This window comes from Varanus komodoensis, unplaced genomic scaffold (genome assembly GCF_004798865.1).
Source record: "Varanus komodoensis strain SLA01 unplaced genomic scaffold, ASM479886v1 scaffold63, whole genome shotgun sequence".
In the NCBI taxonomy this organism is placed as follows: Eukaryota; Metazoa; Chordata; class Lepidosauria; order Squamata; family Varanidae; genus Varanus; species Varanus komodoensis.
In genome coordinates this window covers 1,175,329-1,194,561 of record NW_025336259.1, presented here as the reverse complement: position 1 = coordinate 1,194,561, position 19,233 = coordinate 1,175,329, and the positions used below count along the sequence as shown (strand labels likewise).

At 52.5% G+C, this 19,233-nt stretch overlaps 1 protein-coding gene across 3 annotated transcripts in view; it reads right to left on the bottom strand.

Moving 5' to 3' along the window:
* Window positions 1–10,229: 10,229 nt before the first annotated feature.
* The window catches only part of FCHSD2 (FCH and double SH3 domains 2), a 160,597-nt gene continuing 151,593 nt past the window's right edge, over window positions 10,230–19,233 (bottom strand). For 2 of the 3 annotated variants that reach the window (XM_044450188.1, XM_044450189.1), the window contains 4 exons: window positions 18,707–18,927; window positions 15,871–16,000; window positions 13,547–13,632; window positions 10,230–13,055 (listed from right to left, as the gene is read on the bottom strand). In XM_044450188.1, coding sequence (XP_044306123.1) covers window positions 12,972–13,055; window positions 13,547–13,632; window positions 15,871–16,000; window positions 18,707–18,927 — 521 coding nt within the window. In that variant the 3' untranslated portion in view covers window positions 10,230–12,971. Of the gene's footprint in view, window positions 13,056–13,546; window positions 13,633–15,870; window positions 16,118–18,706; window positions 18,928–19,233 lie in introns of those variants that run through there. The other variant, XM_044450190.1, reaches the window with a different exon arrangement.

The following is a 19,233-nucleotide window of genomic DNA, read 5'->3' as shown; positions in this document are numbered from 1 at the left end:
CATTCCCGGGCGCTGCCACGCGGGGGCGCGCGCGGCCCGCGGAGGGGGCGCGGCCTTTGTCCGGGCGCCGGTTCCCGGGCTGGCCGGGGGTCCCGGCCCCCCGGCGCTCCTCTCCCCGGCAAGCGGGCCAGGGGCGGCCGCAGCGCAGTCCGCTCCCCCCCACCACGGCCTCCGGGCTCGGAGCCAGGCGCGGCGGCTGCCCACCCTGCCCTGCGGCTCACCCGCCTGGCTGGCTCTGGACGCCAGCAAAGCGGCCAGCATGTTTGGGGGTCACGCGGAGGCAGTCGCGGCCCCCCTGCACCCTCCCGCTCGCCCCCTTTCCCTCCGGGAGGGGCCGGGGCAGGACCCCGCTTTCAGACTCCCGGGCCGCCCAGACAATGCCAGGAGACCACAGGATCACACCCGAACGGCACTTGTTGCTGAGCTGGAGCCCCTTCACCGCGTCCACACGGCTGAGCACTTCCCCTCTGTATATGGTTGGGGAGATTCAGATAAATCCTGGGAGGAAAACGTTGCTTAGATGTGCCTTCGTGTTATAAAACCAGACCTGCGCCTCCTCCTGACAAAGCAGCAGGATTCCAAGCCAGGTGGCTGTTTAGCGTTGCTGTTGCCTTAAGAAGATGGCATTTTTATTTTATTTATTTATTAAAACATTTTTATGCTGCCCCATTCGCCGAAGCCTCAGGGCGGCTTACAACAAATAAGTTAAATAACATTTTAAAATATATACATTAAAAGAAATTACAAATATACAGTATAAAATAAGCCGCCCTGGCCAGAAAAATTCAATAATATTAACATTTAAAATGCTGCTTGAATAAAAAGCTAGACTGGGAAGCTGCTGGAGGCTAATACTATCAGTGAGGAAATACCTGTGTTCTCATCAGCTGCAGAAAAACCGAAACAATGGTGTGGTCCGTTTGTTTCTGAATGGAGCCACCTAAGCATCTAGTCCCAGAGAGGCAAGCCCCTGCTGAGCGTAGTTGTTAAACTAGATTTCCTGAATGGTTCCTCCAACAGACACATTTGCACGTTTAAACAGGCTGACCCGGCTGACCTGAACTGTCAGGAATTTGCTAGACTGATCTATCAATACAGCAGTCAGTAAGGTTTTCTGTAGGATTGTTACCAATATTTCTGATTGGCTTAGAACATTATGTCACGCCTGAAGACATCAAGATGCTATTGCACCAACATTATCTGGAAACTTAACTCTCTGTATTGCTGTATGTGACTAGTAAGTTATAAAAGTGTCTGTACATGGGCTGTGATTTTGTAGGTGAGTTTGCCTCTACCCGGTAATGTATTATCATTAGTGGCTGCAGGAACTGGGGTACCAATCCAATAAAGCCACAGAGATTCAAACATTTGATCTTTCCCACGGACCCGAGTGTTCATTTCCTCACAAATTGAAAACCGAGATTCTGTCAGTTTCTAGTTCTTGGCACACAGAAATCCAAGAAGGGAAGGGGAACAGATCTGCAAACAGAAGCCTCTCTGGGTTCTGAGAGAACGGGAGCGTTTGGCCATCTAGAGGCGCCCTTGGGCTCGCTTCCTGGCTCGCCGTTTGGGGACTAGGCCTTTGCTCGTGCGGCGACACAGCTGGGAAAAACCACTGTCCCACACAATTGTGTCCTCGGACACCTGGCTCGTGCCAGCTGCCCTTGAGGGAGGGAGGCCTCCCGCACAGGCCTGTCCGCATGACGGGGAGGGCTCCGTCCCGTTCAGCATCGTAGCGGGGCGGCTCGCGGGTCAAGACGGACACGCGGCGTGTGGGCGACCGCGGCCCCGGGTCCCAAAGAGATAATTAGCAGTCCTCCTTCAAACCGGCCGCGCTGCATGAATATTCATGCGGCGCAACTCGATGTCTCCACTGCCAGAGCAAGGCGGGCGCCTCTGACCACAACAGACTGGCCTTTGTTTGCCCACAAATAGAGGTCCATAGAAAGCGTGAAAGCAACGGGCGGGCTGGACCGCGTGGTGATCGATTCTGCGTTAGTAGTTTGAGCACATCCTGAAGAGCCGCAGTTCAGGTGTCTGGATGCAAAGGAAGGCACGAGGTCCCAGGGCCTGGGAATGCTGCTGATCCGGCAGGATTTTCCCAGGGGCGGCTGGTCCGGCCTCTTTCTCCTCTGGCCAGCCAGCCAGGATAACGGCCCCGACTCCAGTGGGGCAGTCGAATCTCTCACCACGCACCTCACCGGCTCTGGAAGGCTGGCTCAGCCCCCCTTCCCATGCACCGCAGTCACTGTGGCTTCGTTGACCCCCCCCCGCCCCCCCCCCCAAAGCAGAGGAGATTTGGGGAATCCAGTCACACGTCCGTTTGGTGCCCATTCGGCCAGCCAAAGGGCACTCTTGCGCGGTGGTCTTTGGGTGCCCCTTTAACGGACAGGTGGGGGGTCGTGCCACCGCCTTGGTGGGGGCTCCTCTGGGGTAAGCTCCCATCTCCCAGTGGGAGAGGCCACAAAGCAAAGCCCGTTCACATTCTGGCCAGGTGTCCAGTTTTGCATGGGCAGTCCTCTCCTTGGAGGTGACTGCTTTCACACTGGTTTGGGCATCCAGTTCTTCTTGTAGGGTTATTGTGGGTTTATTATTGTTATTCTCTTGTTCTTTGATATTATGCAAATTGCTACCCCTGGTGTCCTTTCTGAGGAGGTGCGTCTTAATGCATTTTTGCTAAGCAGGATTCCTGTATTTTATTTGGCTATTGGGCAGTACAGAAATACAGAGAGCTTCGCCGATAGAGAGTTTTGGCTACTGGGTGCTATGGAAATAAAGTAATAAGCAAACAAGCAAGCAATTTGTCTATTTCTTTCATTTATATTCCACCTTTTTCCCGGCAAGAAACCTAGGGTGTTTTAGGAATCTATCATCTTCCGCTTCACAACAAACCTGTGAGGTAGACACCATTTGCCGGTTTTCAGCCATTTTCTAATTACATCACTCCTGGCTTCTGCTGAAGTCATTCGCTCCTGCAGCCAAGCCCTCACAGATGCAGAAACTTGGTACCCTGTTGTAATTTTGTCTTCTTTCCTGGGAACTAGACTTCATGTGGTTTTCCGTAGTGCCTTATCAGCTCGGGCCATCTGGAGCAAAGGTCTTTCCTGTCGGGCTGACAGGCCATAATTCTCCCCATTGTGACACAAATCCCATCCCCACCTCGTTGTCAGAGGCAAAGTTCGCTGGAAAAAGCCAGCACTGCCTGATGCAGAATCCAGAACGGGGGGAAATAATAATCACGAGATTTTAGGGGAAGTGAAGTCTGCTGATACAACTCCAGGGCTGATGGGGGAAATAAGCGTCAGAATTTAGAGGAAGTAAAGTTGAAATATGTAGCCCATGCCATGCCTGCATCTCCTATTTTTAAAATACTGTAGCAGTAACAGGCGCTCGATCTTCGTGGGATTTCTTATCTCTCCTGCAAAAGGCGGGCAAAGAAGTGAGTGGAGCAAAAGTGAGGAAAGCTGCTGATGTTGCATCTCGAGATGCTGGACTGGTCCTGAGGATGCTCCTGGGCTGGTGGTCAAGATGTCTAAGGGGTACCCAACTCTCCCGAGCCAAAATGCGTGCGCGCTCTCTCTCTAATCTACATTTTTTCTAGGCTGCCTTTATGCGTGGAGCTCCTTCAAGGTGGCATACAAATAAAAACCATAGCAAGTGCATCCTATAAAAATTAATCCATAAAAACAAATCTGTAGCAGCCGCAGAAACATATTTCAGTAAAATCATTGAAGGAGTTATTGCCAATAAAAATACGCAGTCCTTAGCATATGTGGCTCGGGATTTCACTGAGAGTGGAATCCCATGCAAGTTCAGACAGGAAAATGCAGGCCCCTCATGTCCCCGTTCCTGTCTTCAAATTCATATGATTAAATAACATCGATTTAATCAGGCTGAAGCAGTAAAATAAAGCCACCTGCTGCGATGCCCACTTGGGAGCTGAAACTGCTCACAGGAACGGAAGAACAGCCCTGCTGGATCGGGCCCAAGGTGCCATCCCGTCCAGCACTCCATTCGGGGCAAAGTGGCTGCCACGGGATCGCCCAAGCAGGATGGGTGCAAGACCTCCCCCTGCCCAGCTCCTCAGCACCTGGGGTATGCAGCAGGCCACCGCTGGAGGAGGAGGGAGCCCATGGCCAGCAAGGAGGCTAGTAGCCGTGGGTAGCAGCCTCCTCCATGAATCGGCCCAGTCCCCCCGAAAGCCGTCCAGGTTGGCGGCCACCCCCACCTGCCATGGCGTCGGCTATCCCTGGCTGGCTGGCTGCCGTTAAGCAGGGGCAGGCTGGTCTCATCCTGAAGTCACATCAGCGCAACGGGATCCTCCCCACGGTCAGGGATTTAGGGGGCTCCCTCTCCAGCGCCCCAGCCAGAAATTTCCAGCAGCCCAGCCTGCCAGGTCGGTGCGGAGGCCACCTGAATTCAACCGTGCTGGCCAGCGCCTGCGGTGGGAATTTCAGGCCAGGGAAAGCCTGTGGTTGCAGCCCGGTCATCCAGGGTGTGAAAAGGGGCTGCCCCTGCCTTCTGGCTCCATCGCACCTTTGCTCGTGAGCAAGCTTATTCTCGAGAATAAAAACTTATTTATTTAAAGCTTTTCTATCCTGTCCCCTGCGGAACATCTCTGGACGGGTTACAGTAAACCCGTCGATTCTTTCCCCCTCTTCCTTGTCGTGCTTACTCAGGTGGAGGGAGCCAAGACCGGACCCCTGGGGCCCAATGATCGTTTGAGTGTCTGCTGTGTGAAGAGGGACTTAGAAAGATAGAAACAGAGAAACAGAGCGAGTCAGAAGGGGCCTCCCGGGCCATCTAGTCTGACCCCTGGCTCCAGCCAGCTCTGCTCACGACAGGCCCACCATGTGCATGTCCAGCCTATCTCTGAACACCCGCACCGATGGGGCCTCAACCACCTCTCATGGAAGCCCATTCCACACCCTCGGGGTCCTGACGGTCAGGAAGTGCTTCCTGGCATCCAAATGGAGCCTGGGTTCCCTGAGCTTTGCTCCGTTGGAGCACTTCCTGCCTTCCTCTGCAGGGGGGAACAGGTCTCTCCCCACATCTGCATGGCACCCCCTCACATACCTGTATGTCACCAACAGATCCCCTCTGACTTCCTCTGGTCTGCCCTACGCCTCCCACCCATCGGCTTCATGGGATGATCCCGGGTTCAAGTGACATGGGGGAGGGGAAAATGTCTCCCTCTCCATTTTCTCTGCATTGTGCTTTCTAAAAACCCCTATCATGCCTCCCCTGAAGCTGGACAGTCCCAGGCGTTCCTCACAGGGGAGCTCGCTACTCCAGACCCCGGATGATTTTCACCGCCGTTCTCTGTACCTTTTCCAACTCAGGTGAGGCAACCAGAACCGAACACAGAATTCTAAGTGTGGTCACACCAAGGTTTCTATGGGGGGGGGGGGGCAGGATCTTGGCAGTTCCATTTTCTGTCCCATTCCTAGTGATGTTTGGCACGGTGCTTGCCTTCCTCACAGAGGCTGTGCACTGGGGCGGCATTTCCATCCAGCTGTCCACCGCCACCCCAAGGTCCTGATTTCCAGAGGCTGATGTGGCACCGAAACTTGCATGCACCACCGGTGGGTTTGCTCCTGTGTCTTCCCAATGGAGGATTCGCAAGGACCTGTTTAGTTGAAGATTCAGCCCCCACAGTGCTCTTCCCTGCGACTTGCCCGGTCAGGGGCTGTTCTGAACTCCCTCCCACTCTGGGGAATCCGAAGCTGCACCACGATCCACGGGAAGGATCTGGGACAACATAGCCTGAATGGCTTTTCTCTGAAAAGGGGAGTCTCCTTCCAAGAAGCCGGCCACTCCAAGGAAGAATATTTTGGGCTGTTGTTGTTTTTTTAATGCATTGGTAAATTATTCAAGTGACGGCTGCATCAGCAGAGAGGAGAGAAAGAAAAGAGAGAGAACCGAGCAATTTAGTGGGAGATTAATGCTGTTCTGTGCTTTGTAAGGAAGCTACCGCAGCACCTCGGTTAACCCGCTGCCTGGCCAACACGTGGCCCCCGAGCCCCGACGGAGGGCTGGAGCAGGACGTTCTCCCGTGAGCCACCAGAGAGGGGGACGCCACTCACCCGGGGAGGACCCCGATGGGCAGAACGAAGAAAGGGCTCGGGCTGCATCCAGACACACAGAACCTTTATTCCTCAATGGAGCCATTTTCTCCACTTGCAAGCAGGCGTAAGGACCTAAGAGAAGCCCTGCTGGATCAGACCCACGCTCCATCCAGCCCAGCGCTCCACACACACGGTGGCAAACCAGCTGCCCAGTCTCCCTCCAGCAGGACGGGTGCCAGGCCTCCTCCTGCCCAGCTCCTCAGCACCTGGGGTTCGCAGCCATGCCGCCTCCGGTGAAGGAGGGAGCCCGTGGCCAGCGAGGCTATTAGCCACAGATAGCCGCCTCCTCCTCCTCCATGAATCCGCCCAATTTCCTTTTATTTATTTATTTCTATTTATTTAAGGTTTTTATATACCACCCCATTACTGATGTCTCAGGTGGTTTACAACAAGCACAATCAAAATAGAGAAAAACACAAGATAAAAAAATGGTACAGCATCTAGAGATAAATGTAAAACCACAATTAAGACTAATTAACAATTAAAATAATGTGAAGATAACAAGGTTTTCACCTGGCGCCGGAAAGAAAAAGGTGTTGGCGCCAGGCGAACCTCTCTGGGGAGCGTATTTGAGAGCCATCCGGACTGGCGGCTCCTGTGGCAGCAAATTCCACAGTTTAGCTATAGGCTGCATGAAAAAGGACTTCCTTCTATCAGTCCTAAACCTCCCACCCATCAGCTTCATGGGATGACCCCGGATTCAAATCATGCGAAAGGGATTAAACTCTTTCCCTCTCCACTTTCTCCACTCCAGGCATTACTTTAAACCCCTCCATCGTGTCTCCCCTTCCTCACCTTTTATCTGAGTGGAACAGTCCCGGTTGTGGGACCCCTCCTCACAGGGGAGCTGCTCCAGCCCCTGGATCGTGTTCGCTGCCCCCCTCTGTGCTTTTCCCCACTCAACAACACCCTTTTGCAGTTAAGGAGACCAGAACCGGACACCATATTCCAAGTGCGCTCACGCCGAAGATCTGTGTAAGGGGAGTCCGATGCTGGCAGTTCTGTTTTCTCTCCCGTTCCCTTTTTTATAATAAGTGTTATTCAAAATAACCCTAAAACAAAAGAAAACTAAAAACAACACCAGCCATCAGAAACATCGGACCTGCTGGATCAGCCCCCACATTTTTTTCTATTTATGATAACTTAAAAGCATTTTTAAATCCGTACGAAGTCCCGTTTCTCTAGCCAATAACCTCGCCCGTTCCTAATGATGCCCAGCAGTGACCCGCCTGCCCCCGTCGCACTGACCCTTCCTGCCCTCTGGCCCCCGCAGCCCAGAGCTCCTCTCCCGCTGGAGTGCCTTTCACGCCACGCTGCTTCTGAGGCAGCCCCTCTCCTCTCCTGCAACGCAGAGCCCTGTTCGCACGTGGCCAGGAGCCCTCAGTCGGCGTGTGGAATTCCCGGCTCCCTGGGTTTAATGCGCAGGGCAGGCAGTCGCAGCCATTCCCCTTCTGAGCACGCCTTCGGCGTATCAGGCTCCCTCGCTGCACGCACACACTGCAGGCCGCACGTGCATTTCCGGGTGAGCTTGGATGGGTCTGGCACGTGCGTGGCATTTCACGGACAGGGCTGCCGGAAGGACTCGGCTCTCCCCACATTGCTTGGGGTTTAGTATTTGCGCAGGATACAGTTCTATATGCTCTCAGTTCAGCGCTGCTTTGCACAAGAGCTGGCATCCCCCCGTGCAGAGCCTTCCAATGGGCTATTCGTGGATGGATGGGGTCAGCTACGTTATGCCTATAACTCGTTTCAACTCCTGCATCACCGAGGCTTCTGCTTCCAAATTCTTTGCAGGATTGAGATGATCTTCTTTACATGTGTGCCCACCTCGGCCCTGGGCTGCAGCCACTCCGCTGTCCAGAGCTTCATGTTCTGCCTTTCCATGCATTCCATTGCACAACCACAAGGGGTCACTGCAGCACAGCCAACTTGTAAAAATACATGCCCATTTTATAGCATTCTATGGTGTGCTAACCCATTAATAGGACATAATCCTTCTAAAGAAGCCATAGAGAAACTACTTGTGCTGACGGTGCATTAACTTCCAGGAAGTGGTTAAATAATTTAAGAGGATATGTACATCCGTAAATTAATACTAGGGTCTTCCAATATGAAGTATGGAAGCCGTCCAGAGATGAAAGTAATGGACGGCATACACATTTGATAAACAAACAAACAAATAAATAAAAAGTATATCCATATAATAAAGTTCTCTCAGAAAGAGGCAACTATTGGGTATTGCCACAACACATGGTTAGCTGACCTAGAGAAACCCGTATTGGGACACCCGGTAGACACAGAGAGAGGGATTTGCTGAAACAGATCCATAATCAGAGTCTGTTGCTAAAGCAGGATCCATGGATTAGACAAAATGGGCCAGTCCAGCTCCTTCCGTTCCTGCTTCAGATCCCATGTGCCAGATTTATTCTCTGATAATAGGTATAAACCTGGACTGTGGGGCTACATTTCATGACGGTAACAGTGGCTGGTCCACACCAAGAAGGAAAAAACTCACTGGTAGTGCCCACTGATTGATTCAAAATTAAAAAATCAACTCACCTGCCTAAGTCTATTCCCAAAACATCTGACTAATCTTTAAATCTGGACTTTCCCATAAAGTCAATTTGAAAAAATAGATCAAAATGTAACTGATGGGAAATTATATGCCCCGTGGTCTCTAGCAGCCACGACTTTCGAAAGGACCCATCTGAACATCCATCGGAACGTGCCAAGAACCTAAAGCTGCCCATTTGGAGAGAGGATGCAGACAAGAAGGGTGAAAAAGTGACCACAGTGGTGAATCAAAGCAAAGTGGAGAAGACCAAAATTTGCTAGAAATCAGTAAACGGTTTAAACAAGATTTAATTTTTTTAAAGGACAATATTTACGTTATTATATTGCATTAAGAATTCTCTCTCTCTCTCTCTCTCTCTCTCTCTCTCTCTCTCTCACACACACACACACACACACACACACACACACACACGAGCTGAATGGGAAGCCCATGTTTCCCACGTATGTGTGTTAGCTTGTATTCCCACTCATGTTCCCCAGTGATTGTAATTCAGGAGGTAATTTATTATTATATTGAGTTTTTATTATTTTTCCTCTTCTTGTGAGGAAGCTGCTTGTGCTAATAAGGTCCCTCCACACCCATTTTTATCTTTACAACCACCACCCTGCGAAGTAGGTCAGGCTGAGAGGCAAAGAAGTCGCTGGCCCAAAGGCACCCAGTGGGTTTCATGGCTAAGGGGGATTTAGAACCCAGATCAGTCAAATCCTGGTCCAGCAGTCTAACCACTAAGCCACACTGCCTTGGTATTTAATTTAGCTACCTCTTTGTCCCTTAAAGCAGTCCAACTTGGTGAAAAACAAATTTGATAGTTTACCATTGTTGAACTAGGCCTGCGTAACGTGGCTTTCCAGATGTGGCTTTGCATGTGAGAAGTGAGGAATCCTAGCTCACAACGATCAGGTTTATTGCTCAGAGTGCTCATCAATGGCACCTTCTCAAACTGGGGAGAGGTAACAAGTACTGCAGGGCTCCCCCGAGTCCAATGCTGCTCAACTTTTTAATTAATGAGGTGGCTGATCAAGGAAGTGCAGGGAAAGCTTATCAGATTTGCAGATGGCTAAACTGGCTTGGCTGGCTAATCCGCTGGAAGGCAGAAATAACATTCATGGTGATCTCGACAGGCTGGATTGCTGGACAGAAGGCAATGGACTGAAATTCAACAGGGGCAAGTGCCCAATTCTGCGTGTAGGAAAAGGGAACCAAATGGTTGCTTATTGCACTGGGTGGGTTTTAACCTCCTCCTTTTCTTTCCATTTCTGCTCCTCAAAATCCTGCTTCACATCCTGTATCTTAAGGCAGTGCGTGTGCGCGTGTGCGCGTGTGCGCGTGTGCGCGCGCGTGAGAGAGAGAGAGAGAGAGAGAGAGAGAGAGAGAGAGAGAGAGAGAGAGAGAGAGAGAGAGAGAACGAACGGAGCACTTTCTGGACAGAATACAGTGGAGGCATCTGAAGATATCATCGCTATATGAATAAGATGCTTGATAAAGAACCATCCCGCAGCACTGAAAACAAGTTCGACCATATCCAATGATTTAAAGCCACTTTTTATTATTCAACATTTTATACATAATAAATACAAAGTTTTACAGCCAATATGACGAAAGCATCCAACGTCCTGCTTTCAGTGTATTGACGGCTGTACATGGTGATATGTTCTATTGCATGCCCTGTATGAAGTTTAAAAAGGAGGCGCATTTTTACAACTTTTTTCAAATAAAAATTAGCAGCTCTTACAGAAAATATTTTTAAAATATAACTAAGGAGACTTTTTTTTTAAATAACACTTTCTGAATTTTGAGAGTCTGGGTAACACCAACAACAAAAAAGACGCAGAAAAACTGGCCGACTGAACAGAATGCGAATATGATTGGCAACACTTTTTCATGAAGCATTTTAAAATGTTTGCAGTACAGTTCCTCTTAAAAATTGTTTTTAAAAAAACTTAAGAATAAGTTTGATAAACACTAAAAAAAGACCTCAAACAGATCAACAGGACAGAAGGTGTGACCCTCCCCCCAAGACACAGGAAATCATCACAGGAAACTGCCAGAAATTTGGCAACCGCTGCAGATAATGTTCTTATCCTTCACACAGCGCTTCTCTTGCTTAGGCCAACTAAATGAACGAAAAATTGGCAAAACAGTCTTATTTCAAGAGTCCCAGCCAAGATTATTTGTGCAAAGTTTTAAGATGAAAGTCTTGTCAAATGATTTCACAAAATGCAGCCACAGCATGAAAAGGGAAGATGTATCCCGTTAGGAAACTAAATGCAGAAATGGTTACTCTGTTTGTACTTGCTTAGGAAAAAATGAACACACAAGAGCTCCTTTAATAGTACTTATGTTACAGCTCTAAAGACACTTCGTAGGCGGTTTTCTATTTTCCAGCTCTTTGGCTAGAAATGACCTAGGACGGAATTTGGTTTAAATGTTTGCCCCTTTCCTCTCCCAGTGTGGGGGCGGCCGCCTGGAGACCACGTAATCTGAAGCAGAGTTCTTCCCCTGCTCCCACTTCGCTTTTACTCAGGTTCCACCGGCAACCGACTTTGCCTCTCTGCGGAGCCACCGGAGGCTGCCCAGCTCAGGGAAACTGGCTCTCTCCATTGCCACGCAGAGGCCGATGCCTTCGGCTCTCCGTCCAGAAGGCGGATGGATGGAGCTGCAGGGACCGCGGGGGTCCCAGCCTGGAGGCGGCACCCCAAAGCCCACCCACATGCTGGGAGCGGTAAGACGGGGCCACAGCGGCGGATGGGGTGAATGCTGGCTTCTCCTAACCTAACCTAACCTAACCCAACCCGCTATCCCCTCTAGGAAACCGGGTGCTGTGCCATTCGTACGGCTTTTGAAAAGGTCCTGGAAAGTCTGTTCAGGCAGGGATGATATCGGACCAACGACACAAGTATGTACATGACGGGCAGCAACGGTGCCGTCAGGGCGCTCTGATCGCGCGAGATGTGCGTGTAGACGGACCCGCTGCCCTTTTCTAGCCTTGGTTCCTTGGGTCTGAGCTGGCCATCGGGCCTCGTGTGGAGATCTAAGCTAGGCCTATCTGACGCTAAAGCTGGACATCACACTTCAATATTCTAAACATTAACTCCTTAACTCTAGCCGGATGCTCCAGGATATACTGCTAATGTCAGAAAGTAAACTATACAGCAATAACTGGGATAAGATGCGATCCAAGTGCAAAAGGAAAAGAAAAAACCACTTAAAAAGGAAATGAACAGCTATTTCCAGCTCTACAATGAAAATCCTGCTTATTCAGTTTTATCCTAAGAAAAACATGTTGTCGCTACTTAAGTCAGCACTTCTGTAGTAGATACTCTATTACTAAACGCACCGCATAAATATCAATAGAAAAGGAACACTGTGTTCCGGTTTACTGTTAATTACAGAAGAGGCGCACTCTGAAAAATCCCACCTCCTATGATCTGCAGTGCTTTTCCTCCATCGTAGAACTTTTTTCATCTTTTTTTGGAGGAGGAGGAGGAGAGGATGAGGAAAGAAAGAGAGAGAGAGAGAGAGGAACCAGCCTCTCCTTAAGCTTACAACTGTGCGTTCCCTTCTCTATTCCATACATTCTGATTAATAACCTAATCAGGTAAGTAACGCTACTTGAATAGGAAAAATAATTTTAACACATTCCTATGGCAACAGTAATATACTGTACTAATGCACATGGTATATGTATGCTTGACTTCAGGCTGGTCTACATGTTACACTCCCCATGCAGAAATCGATTCCTATCATGAACGGGCCCGTATCGCCGCATCCTGCGGCACCGGTATGCACACCCCTCCTCTTCACCACGTGGCACGGCCTGCCTCCGCGCGAGGAGAAGGTAGACCAGGTTTACTGTGCCACATGTTGCAGAAACGCGCGGGATACGCCATCATGCAGGATTATTTCTGCAGGGAAGCCGTAGACGGGCCTTCAGTGGCAAGGAAGAGGGAGCTCCTGGAAGCCTCCCCTGGAAACCAGACGGGTCAGCTTTCAGTCGCAGAGGCAGGCCTTTGCTCGCTTTGTGCTAGAGGAGGAAGGATGGTGGATATATAAAGTGAAACCAAACAACAGCAACAAATAAAAAGGCACAAAATATTCATGACCGTGGGAAGTCCACCACCACGTCAACGTCCCTGGAAAAGCCTCCAGTTTTCCTCGATTGTTTAGAAGTCTCTTCCATCATGCAAAGGTGCCCAAGAGGAGAGCCGGCCAAACGTGGCCCACATTCGGCCTTGATTGTAGCACAATTACGCAATTCATCCCGTCGGTCACACCAGGGTGATTTCCACGTCCTCGATCTTCTCCGTTGGTCCACGCTGCTGTTGTGTTGGGGGAGGAGGGGCAGCTCGCACCTGGAACGGGCCAAATGTCCATGACTAGAGGAACCCTCCCTCGGGCACAGGGGACCACCTCTCCTCCCATGCCCGCAACTCGGCTTTCCGAACCAGCATGAACCGGCCACCACTAGTGCCCCCTCCTCAGCTTCGGGTGCCCACGTCAGGGGAAGCTGCAGCTAAATAAAAGCAGGCGCAGATGAACCCGAGCCCCTTCGCTCGACCACGCGGGAGGGCCGGTGGGGAGCCGGCACGTGCCTTGCTCCAGCCTCACCCGGCAGCTCCAGGGAGGGCTGGGAAGACACCAGCCTGAAGCCCTGCAGAGCCGCTCACTGCCAGCACAGCGCTGGACCGGACTGGTCAGGGCAACTGCTGATGCTCCCGCACAGCAGCGCTGCCTGGCTCCGCGTCACATGGGCACAGCGCAGCCGCGGCGCCGACTTTGTCCCCACAGGGTCCTGTGCAGCAAGACCCAATTCCCGGTTCTGTGATCTGTCTGGGAAACTTACAGGTCTCAATTTGCCGTAGGAGGTGCTTTCCGGAAGAGGTCGCGGGGGCTGCGAGAAGCCAGGGGAGTGTGAAGTTAAGCTGTTTTCTGAAAGAAAAGGGAACACACACTGTGATGTGCCTCTAGATGCAGGCACTCGTACTTGCCGCACTACCGAAAAATCTTCGCGACGTGTGCTTGAAACGCGGTGCTGGAGGAGAGCTTTGTGAATACTCTGGAGCGACTGGAGCACAAACAAGGGGATCAAATCCGCTCAGAACCTTCCCTGGAAACCAGTGTGACGACACTCAGGCAGTCCTGTTTGGGCACATCATGAGAAGGCCAGACTCCCTGGAGAAACGATCATGCTGAGGAAGTCGAAGGCAGAAGAGGAAGGCCAAGTATGAGCCGGATCAGTTCCGCAAGGGAAGCCACAGCCTTGGGCCTGCAAGAGCCGAGCGGGGCCTTCTGGGCCCGGACAGTTTGGAGGCTGCTCATTTGTAGCGTCACCTTAAAGTTGGAAATGGCTCGATAGCGTCTAAGAGCCGGGCTGCCTAAAAATCTTAAAATTTTGGAATTTCTCCTCCTCCTCTTTTTTGCCATTTCTATACCACTTTTCTGGGCCATTTACAACAAAATAAAATCCATTAGCAATAAGATAAAAACAACAATAGCTTAAAATATACAGTAAAATATGGTTTAAAATAGCCTTCCCCAACCTGGTGGTCTTCAGAGGCATTTGGACTACAGCTCCCAGAATTCTCATCCAGCAGGACCCCTGACTGGGGATTCTGGGTGCTGCAGTCCAAACATGTCTGGAAGGGACCAGGCTGGGGAGGGCTGCTCTGGAAGGTGGGATGGAATGTTTAGGTCAAGGTCAAGGTAAAGGCTCCCCCTTGACGTTACGTCCAGGCATGCCTGACTCTCGGGGGCGGTGCTCAGCTCCGTTTCCTGGCCGAGGGAGCCAGCGCTTGTCCACAGACGGTCTCCATGCTCATGTGGCCGGCATGACTAAACACCAAGGTGCAGGAACGCTGTCACCTGCCCACCGAAGTGGCACCTTTTCATCCACTTGCATTTGCAGGCTTTTGAACTGCAAGGTGGGCAGGAGCTGGGACGGAGCAACGGGAGCTCACCCCCTTGTGCAGATTCGAACCGGCGACCTTTCGATCAACCGGCCCAGCAGCACAGCGGTTTAAACCCCTGCACCACCTGCAGTCCCTACGGAATGTTTAAGCCAGCCTAATTTCTTGGGAACAGGGCAACCGTTTTCTTGTTTTAAGCTACAGGGACCCACGCGTATCGCAGAGCAGGCTCAGGGCTGGGTGCCCTCTGCACTGCTCTCATGAAAGTCCAAGCCTCTGATTCCTGCTACGCTTTGCACACTCAAGTCTAAAACGTGGGCACATGCGTCGGGTCTGGATGCCATCACAAGCCTGAGGGTGCAGAGGCACGGTCCTTCGGGCCACTTTCCCGAGTCCCTGCGCTCCCTCTGAAGTCCACAGGCCTGCCTGGCAGCACCCCAAAATTCAACAGGCTTTAACCCCTCAAGCGAGGCCACGGTTTCTGCAATTTCTGCTCGATTCTGCCCAAAGTAAAAGTATTACCCGCAGTTTCTTTAACCCCCCTCCCCGTCAAAATATGAACACCTGCATGCACTTCTCTGACCCTGAGCAGACAGAATGAGAGCGGAGCAGCAGCTCTGAAGCCGGGAGGGGAAACCGCAGTGGCTCCTCTACACGCTGCTTTTATTTAAATGAAGGAGCCGCAAGGCCTGCTCAGCTCGCCACGACGTAAGATCCATGGCACTCTTCTATATTCTGCCTCATCTGCTAAAAGCTGCTAAGCCCAACATGAGGACGTAAAACAAGAAAACCCTGCAAAGATTACAAAACTGCATCTTGGCACCTTCTCCAGGGACAAGAGAGGGGGACAATCCAATTCTGGAGGGTGCCCATTGCACGGTTTGGGGCGTCCACAGGAGAAAGAACGGCACAGTTCACCCCGTCAGAACAAGCTGCTCTTGTGCGCTGTGAGCAGGCCGTGCGCCACCACACTCCAGGCGCCATCTGCCGGATCCCTGCCCGGCTGCAGCTTATCGTGTTGCCCAAAGCGGACTGGCAGGGCTTGGTGCCGGATTAAAGGATCCCCGGATAACCCATAGTCTGCTACTCCAGGGCTGTTTAACCTCCCAACAAGCTATGCTGCCCACTTTGGATGACATGACCAGCCGTGGCCAGGCAGCGACCGTGCGAATGGCTCTGGGACGCCGGGCTTTTCCTGGACGAGGCAGAGGGACCACCCTCCCCAGCTTGGCCTCGCCTCCTTGGGGTTGGTTCCTCTTACCGTTGGTTGACGGAGACCTCGGGAAGTACTGGGAACTTCTTTTGTCAGGGCTGTGGAAGGGGCTGGCTGGAGGCTGTTCGTACAGCGGCAGCGGTGCCAGGGAATTCTGGGGCTTTGGAGAAGGAGAGGCCTGCAATGAGAGAAGCGCCGCTGGATCTCACTTCTCGGACGGACACACTCACAGCGCATCTGACCGACAGAGCTGGACGCCAGCACGCAGAAGCCTTCAGGAACAGCACCACCTTAGCTGAGGAAATAAGCGAAGTCTGCCTTTGGGAGCAGAACACGCTTCTTAACCAGCACTCGAGTGAGGCCAGTGTGAACCGCGGCGTTTGCACCGACTGGAAGCCATGTGACCAAGTAGGTTCTTTTCAGAGATATCGAACCACCGATATAGATCCATCATTTGAAATAACAGAACTGGACACATAAATATGCTCGTCATGAAAGCACGATAAACAAGCACTTTCGAAACGGCTTTTGAGAAATATGGAAACATCGCCCTTTGCGAGCCTCCCCTTTGTCATCCGAAGGCAGAGAGCAGCTGGAATGCTTCCAGGAGGCGGTTTGTGGAAACAGCTGGCCAATTCCGCTGCCGCCCTGAGCCTTGGAAGGGGGACCAGGCGAGCCACCTGTCTTACACCAGAACTTTCAGGAAGGCCTCCTGTAAAGCCGGCCGCACAAACAGAAAAACAAAACACGAAACGAAGCTCAGAGGTTTGGCACGAGCATCAAAACTAAGAGCAGAGGGAGCCAAATACCAAAGTGGCAAAATCTACCCCGGCCTCCTTCATCCTGGTGGTGCCCCCCATATGCGCAGGGCTACAACCCCCTTCCAGCTTGCCGCAGTTTCACATCTAGAGGAAAGCAGGTTGGAAAAGGCTGGCCTGTGCTAGAAAAGTTCAGGGCTCCTCTGCACATGCTCATGGAAGTGTTTCCGACCGGTGCAGACTGGGCGCCTTCACCTATTAATCACTGGCAATTGGCTGTGTGCCCCCCCCGCCCCACACACACAGAAGGGAGCTGTGGCTGGCAGAAGCTTGCTGGCATGGACCCACTGGATGCAAATGCCCAGCAACATTCCCTGGACACACACTTCACCGAAATGCTGAAGCACAGCAGAGACCCGAGTTCGAATTCCCGCACAGCCATGAAGCAGCCGTGTTGCCTGCGCCAGGAACATCTTGCGGAGACAACCCACATCCATGACCCTTCGGAGTAAGGAGGGGTAGCAAACGTAAGCAAACATGCTGAGGTTTACTCTCCATCAATGGAAAACGAGAAAGCGGGTTCAACAATTAAAAGCTGACTCAACACATCAACCTGGAGGAAGGCACATTTTTCAAAAGCGGACACGCTCAGCCGGACCTGAAAGACCTCGCACTTCTCCTCCCGCCGAGCTCCGCCTGGCCTTTCAAAGTACCACACAAAGATTAATTGCAGGAAGGAGACTGGGAATTTCCTCCCTGCTTCGAGTTCCTCTCTGCTCCTGCCATTCTTTGGACACATCTGTGGCTGAACTTTGCCAGCATTCAAAGCCAGTTAATATTTAAATGGCCCAGGCAAATTTCGTTTGCCAGTCTCTGAAAAGGGGCCATTTACCTCGTTTGTTACTTAAAGCCTTCGGAAGCAAATCCTGGAGGGAAAAACGGGCCACAGTGGCCTGCGTCCCTCGCTGGCTGTGGGTTGCCATGATGTCTGAACCTGGCCAGGGCGGGTGCCCAGGTGACATCCTGAAGCCCATGGCTTTTGCTGGGGATGGTGCCCAGTACGTCCAGGGAGGGATCACAAACTGCCAGAGTTTCTTTTCCTCCATGATACGGTCGTAACAGGAAGAGAGAAGTCAGGGTTAGCATAAGCCACCGCAAGTTTAGAACCAAAGGCCTGAAACAGGGGTGCTGGTTATAATTACAATATATCATAATACTGATCATTATACTTGCCAGCAGTGGGGATGCCAGGCCTTGGAGCGTGAGCCTGAGAAGAGCCCACGGCCGGTTGCCCCTCGCGGCCCTCCACCCGCCGCCTGGCCAGAGCGCTCCCGCGCATCTTGGAGGGGTGTGCCCTTCGCCACAGGCCCGGCACTAGCGGCAGCTGCTCTCGGAGAGCAGCCCGAGCAGAAGGCGCCCCCGCGGTGGCCGTTCGCGGCTGCGGCCACGCTGCCCTGCCTGGTCCGCAACGGTTCTGCGGGGTCGACGGGCACCCGCTGCATCCCAGCCATCCTGCCTGCCCCTGCCCCTGCCCCTTCCTAAGCATCAGGTCGAAACGCCACGGGCTTTCAGTGCTGCTGCCCTTCTTTCTGGCAGGCTCCTTGGAAGGGACGCACGGCGGGGTCCAGTTCTCCCTCCCAGCACGAGAAAGCCAGAAGCCCTTTCATGAAGGCGGAATGGAGAGCAGAGGAGCTGCCCACGCAGCTCAGCCACGCTTGACGCGAAGGCAGGCCCTGCGGGACGGATGCTGGCGTACCTGTGCGTGCAGCTGCCCTGCCCGGCTCCCAGCCGTGCCAGCACACCCTGTGGAGGCAGCGGCCGGCCCTCTCCCAGGCCCAAATGGATGAGGACGCCCCTGCGAAGCGGGCACCGCTGCTGGTGCCACATCCTGCCTCACGCTTTCCCGAGCAACACGAATGCGGTGCCCTGTCCTGGTCCGACCTCGGCGGGGAAGAGGTCAGCGTCACACGACTGGCCTTCCCTCGTTACAGGATCAGGACTGCCTCCTGAACACCCCGGCGCCCTCATCCAACAGGGCGGGCTTGCCAAGCGCTGGTACGGCACATCCAAGGCTTCGCCCGTCCTCCTCATGCCCAAGTGGGACGCCGGCAACACTCTTCCCTTACCTGCACGTCGGCGACGCACGGAGCCTCTCCGTTTTCGGAGGCTGTTAGTTCTTCCACCAGCACGGAAGGGAAAACGCCGACGCGCCCGTTGAACTCCCCTTCCCAGAAGCCGTCGTCATCCTGGTTCTCTTTGTTCAAGATACGGATTATCGCTCCCTCGGGGAAGGACAGCTCGTCGTCCGTCTGGCCCTCGTAGTCATAAAGTGCTTTCACAAAACAAACTGGAAAAGAAATGGCAAAGTGTCGAGCCAGAAGACTTTGACAGTGTGTGTGAAGGGGTTTCTGGCTTCACCTCTGCCACAGCCCTTAGTGCCGCTGTGGCCGCCGTTCCCATGCTGTCTGTCGGCAAGAAGCAACATTAGCAATGGCTTCTCACACCACCGATCCTGCTTCTTGGGCAGGCGCCAGGCAGCCTCTTGCTCAAACCTCGTGTCCTACGCAGCTGTACGATTAATCTGCACGTGCTTCGCCAGAGGCCTGCCAGGGCAACTGACCTGCCAAGCGGGCAGGGCTGCCAGCAGCTGCCT